This window comes from Phyllostomus hastatus, unplaced genomic scaffold (genome assembly GCF_019186645.2).
Source record: "Phyllostomus hastatus isolate PE091 unplaced genomic scaffold, TTU_PhHast_1.1 phas_contig_196, whole genome shotgun sequence".
Lineage (NCBI taxonomy): Eukaryota > Metazoa > Chordata > Mammalia > Chiroptera > Phyllostomidae > Phyllostomus > Phyllostomus hastatus.
The window spans coordinates 1,677,125-1,681,779 of record NW_025333709.1 but is presented as its reverse complement, the minus strand read 5'-3'; the positions used below and the strand labels follow the sequence as shown (position 1 = coordinate 1,681,779).

The following is a 4,655-nucleotide window of genomic DNA, read 5'->3' as shown; positions in this document are numbered from 1 at the left end:
GGGCGGCGGCGTGCAAGGTGCAATTCCCGGGTCAGGGAGGAAGGGAGCGCGCCCCCAGGGGAGACTTTGCGTTCGTTCGTCCCACGAGCCTCGGGGGCCCCTGCCCCGCCGCACCCAGGGGGCCCCACCACTCAGCAGCAACCCCGGTGTCGATGTGCCACCTCCAGAGAAGTCACCCCGGTTCGGCTGGCAGGCTGACCAAAGACTGGCAGGCTTCAAGCAATGCCCCCCAGGAGGGGCGTGGAGGCCGGGAGGGGGCCAGGGTTTGCAGAGCTGGCTCAGCCACGCTGCGGCAGAGCCGGGCCTCCGACACGGGTGTCCCTCCAGGTCCCCACCCGATGGAGACGGGTCAGGGATGTGCCAGTTGGCCCGGGCGGGCGGAGCTGGACAGGGCCACCCCACCCCTCCACCCCAGGTCTGGGCTCCACGACCTGTCCCTGAGCTGAAACCCGGCAGGGGTGGAGTGCCCCGTGCGTTAGTGTGGGCACGGCCTGGGGCAGCTTGGCCAGCCGGCCTGTCCTGAGGACCCGTAGCTTGGGGTGATGAGGTCTGGCATCATGGAGAGGTTGGGGGTATCCAAGGGACAGCCGGGCCCGTGGACCGGGAAAGAGGCTCAGGGACCTGAGGACGAGAGGAAGGACCCTGGGGTGACCCCTCCCGGCAGACGTGTGGCCACCCCAGGCCGGGGGCAGACGGGTGGCGATCCGGGAGAACGCTGAGCTGGCAGGCAGGGGACGGGCAGGGAGGGGCCTGGAAGACGGGATGCCCACCAGCAGGGGTCCACAGCGTGAGTCCCTCCAGCGCAGACTCAGCGGGCGTGTGCCTGCACGCACCTGCTTCGGGGGAAGCCACGCCTCCCCCTGCAGTGCCCAGATCCTGCTCCCGCCCCTTCCCCTGAGCTACCCCAGCTCCAGTCTCCGTGAAGGGCCAGCCAGCAGAGCCCAGGGTGGGGGCAGCCTCCAATACTTCAGTCTCTTCTTCTAGCCACCCTCCTCAAGCCTCAGTGTGGGGTGAGCGCAGACATGGGGGTAGGGGGGTGGGGAACCGGGGCAAGACACTGAAACGAAGGGGGTAGGTGGGGTGGACCCTGCCAGTAGGCTCCGACCCCTCCCCAGCAAAGCAGGCTTTTCCCCACCCCACCCCCCATGACTTTCCAGCCTCTTGTTCAAAACAGCAAAAAATTGGCAAAGGCCTCTGGTCTGTGACAGGGTTTGGAGGCCGGCCTTGGCCTCAGTGCCACCCCAGACCTGCTCCGGACAGGTACCCGTGCTCCCTGGGTCCTCCAAAGCGGCCGGCCCACGACGTGCCCAGAGGTGCCACTAGTCCGCAGCCGCCAGGCAGAGCTTCGGCCTCAGATGCTTTTGGCCGCCGCACCTTCTCCCCCCGGGGAGGGGCTGCCAGGCCAGGGCAGGCCCTGGGTGGGACCACGGGGGGACAGGGACAGAGATGAGGAGAGGACAGCCCTGCAGGACCTAAGTTTGGAGTCCATTTGGGAGTTCCCCTTAGCCAGTGACAGCCCGAGGATTTTGAGTGCGTAACTGACCCGGAGGTAAAACATTTGGCTTAAAGAAGAAAACGACCTCCCCTTTCTCATGCAAGCGGTGGGGGAGGGTTAGAGTCTGGAGGTCCTCTTTCACCCTGGGGGGAGGTCAGGCAGGGGGAGGGTCTGGAAGCCGCCGCCAACCGGCCGCTTAGGTACTGACGGCTGCACCCCATGCGTAGATTACAAAGGTTTATTTAGAAAATAGTTTGGTAGTTTGGGCTGTCCTTTTTGGCAAACATGTAAATACTTTCAGGAACCAAATACTTTCAGCGCCCTCCTTCCTGCCCCCAGACCGCCGCCCCCTCCAGGTCCTGGGGAGGTCAGCCCTTACTCGCGGAGGTGGATCTGGGGGGGCAGCGTGCGCCAGGGGGCCTCCTCACCCGTTTGGGAGGTCGCACATGCCGCTGCGGTCTAAGACCGGACCGAACAGCCACACCCGGCAGGGCGCCCGGCGGCAATCCAGGCCTGGAGACCCGGCAGCGGCCCCTCGCTGAGATGGGAAGGCAGAGGCGTCTCCCTTTCTCCTCCCCTCTCCCGGGGGCTCTCGGATCTCGGACCCTCGCTCCTGCCCCGCGCCCTAGAGGCCGACCCATCCCTGGGTCTCCAGGGAATCTAACCCAGGTTCCCCTGGGAGCCACGCCTGTCCGCTCCCTCCTCCCGGAGCGGCCCAGGGCCGGCGCGCGAAGCGGCGGGGGGAGGGGCGCCGCCAGTCACTGCCTGAAGCCCCTTCTCCTCCGTCGGAAGAGGATGTGCTTGAAGGAGCGCCGGAAGTCCTGGTTGAAGACGGTGTAGATGACCGGGTTGAGCGAGCTGTTGCAGTAGCCGATCCAGAAGAAGAACTTGAAGAGCGGGTCGGGCACCTGGCAGGCCTCCCGGCAGATGCCGTACAGGCTGTAGCTGAAGAAAAAGGGGAACCAGCAGAGCACGAACACGCCCATGACCACGGCCAGCACGAAGGTGAAGCGCTTCTCGCGCGCCTGGGCCACCTTGCGGCGGCACACACTGCTCCGCGCTCGGCGCCGGCGCGACAGGAAGAACTCGACGGACCGCGAGCTGGCGCGAGACAGGCGCGCGCTGGGGCCCGGGGACCTCGAGGCGGCGAGCGCGCCCGGCTCCGCGGGCCCGGGAGCCAGCGCATCCGCGCCGCCCGCGGCCCCCTCTCCTCCCGCACGCTGCCGCCCGCCCCGCCGCAGCGCACCCCGACGCCGCCGCCTCTCTGCCGCCGCGCTGCTGTCTTCCGGGTCCACGTCGGCGCGCGGGCGGCGCGGGGGCGCGCAGTGCCCGTTCTCGCCGGCGCCCGTCGGCGCCCCCAGCCCGTTCTCTGCGGTCGGGGACGCGCCGTCGGGGCCCTTGGTCGTGTGCTTCTCGCTGAGCGTGCGCGTGCGCAGCTTAGCGACGCGGTAGATGCGCACGTAGACCAGGCCCATGATGAGGCAGGGAGCGAAGAAGGAGCCGATGCAGGAGGAAAGGATGTACCAGGTCTCATCGTTGAGGCCGCACTGCGGGTAGGCGGCGCCGTCGGGCTTGCGGTAGAGTGAAACCAGTGGTGGGAAGGAGATGACGGCCGAGATGAGCCACACGGCCACGATCGTGGCCTTGACGCGGCGCGGCGTGCGCTTCAGGTTGTACTCGACTGCCTGCGTCACGGACCAGTAGCGGTCCAGGCTAATGGCGCACAGGTGCACGATGGAGGAGGTGCAGAAGAGCACGTCGAGCGCCAGGTACACACCGCACCACACCTGCCCGAAGTACCAGTAGGCCATGAGCTCGTTGGCCAGCGAGAAGGGCATGACCAGTGTGGCCACCAGGATGTCAGCCGACGCCAGCGACACCAGGAAGAGGTTCTGCGGTGCACGCAGAGCTCGGCTGGTCAGCACGGCGATCACCACCAGCACGTTGCCCACTACGGTGAAAACGATGAGGAAGGCCACCACGGCTGCCAGCCCCGCCACGGCACCTGCCGAGTACTGGCTCGGGGGCGGCCCCCAGGCGACCCCCGAGGCGTTGGCAGCTCCGCTGCCACCCCCCTCGCCGGCGCCGCTTGCGTTGGGGCCCACCACTGCCGCCGCCGCCGCCAGAGCCGCCGCCAGCGCCGGGGACGCCATGGTCCTCCGGCGAGCTACGCGGTCCCGCCTGGAGCCAGGACGCAGCTGCGGCAGCTCGGCAGCCCCCAAGCTTCTGTCGGCGTCCGCATCGCCACCTGCTCCTCCGGCGCGCCCGCCCGGGTCCGAAGCTCCCCGCAGCCGGCCCTCGGCCGTGGTGGCTCGGCCGGCGAGCGGCGCGCCGGAGAGCGTGGCTACCGGGCTCCCCGCAGCTGCCGCGCGCGTTAGTGCAGAGCAGGAGGCGCCCGGAGCAAACGGCGACGCGGCGGCGGGGGGGAGGGGGCAGGTCCCAGGGTCCTCGCGTGGCCCCGCCCTCGGCCCCCGCTCACCAGGAGCGCCCCAGCCGCGAGACCACGGCGACGCGGCGCCCGAGCGGGTGGCCCCCAGCGGCTCCGCGGCCCCAGCACCCGGCGGAGGCGCAGGCTGCAGGCGGCAGCCCGGGAGTTCTGCCTCCCATTCGGCCGGCTACGGCCCGGCGCCCCGGAGTGCGGGCCGCTGCTCCTCCGGACCCCCACGCGCAGCCTTCGGCTCCAACTTTACTTTCCCGGGCAGGGCACCGCTGCGCGTCCTTCTCCAGCCCCTCCTCCTGCTGCTCTCAGCGCGGGCGCCCCCCGCGGTCCCTGCTCCGCCGTGCGGGCGCCGCCTCGCTCGCCCAAGCTACGCCGCCGCCGCCGCCTCCTTCTCTCCTCCGCCGCCGCCGCCGTGCGCTCCGCGCGAGTGCAGCCGCCCGGGCTCGGCTTCCAACTTGGGTAGAGTTGCGCAGCAGGGCGGGGCGCGGGCGGGCAGGGGCGGCCTGGCGGGCAGGCCAGCGCCGCCAGCCCGGGGGGAGCGGGCCGGGAGCCGGAGCCCGAGCCCGCGGCTGCCTCGGCGAGCCTGCCTGCGCAGCGCCGGGGAGGAGTCGGGGCGGTGGGGCGGTGGCGCGGGGCGCGAGCCCACAGCGAGGGCGCCCCCTCCAGGGCCGCCTGCAGCCTGCGGGACAGGGCTGAGTGCCGGCTGGCCTGCGCGGTGAG

General features: G+C 70.5%; 1 protein-coding gene across 1 annotated transcript; it reads right to left on the bottom strand.

Annotated features, from left to right (window-relative positions):
• Positions 1 to 1,719: 1,719 nt before the first annotated feature.
• Positions 1,720 to 3,656, bottom strand: ADRA2C (adrenoceptor alpha 2C). The gene has a single exon (XM_045834085.1). It carries the CDS (start codon positions 3,646 to 3,648, stop codon positions 2,254 to 2,256), a length of 1,395 nt encoding a protein of 464 aa, XP_045690041.1. The 5' UTR covers positions 3,649 to 3,656; the 3' UTR covers positions 1,720 to 2,253.
• Between the last annotated feature and the right edge of the window lie 999 nt (positions 3,657 to 4,655).

What these genes read in the sequence shown, in the direction of transcription:
- ADRA2C (XM_045834085.1), bottom strand. Translation starts at nt 3,648, where the DNA reads ATGGCGTCCCCGGCGCTGGCGGCGGCTCTGGCGGCGGCGGCGGCAGTG.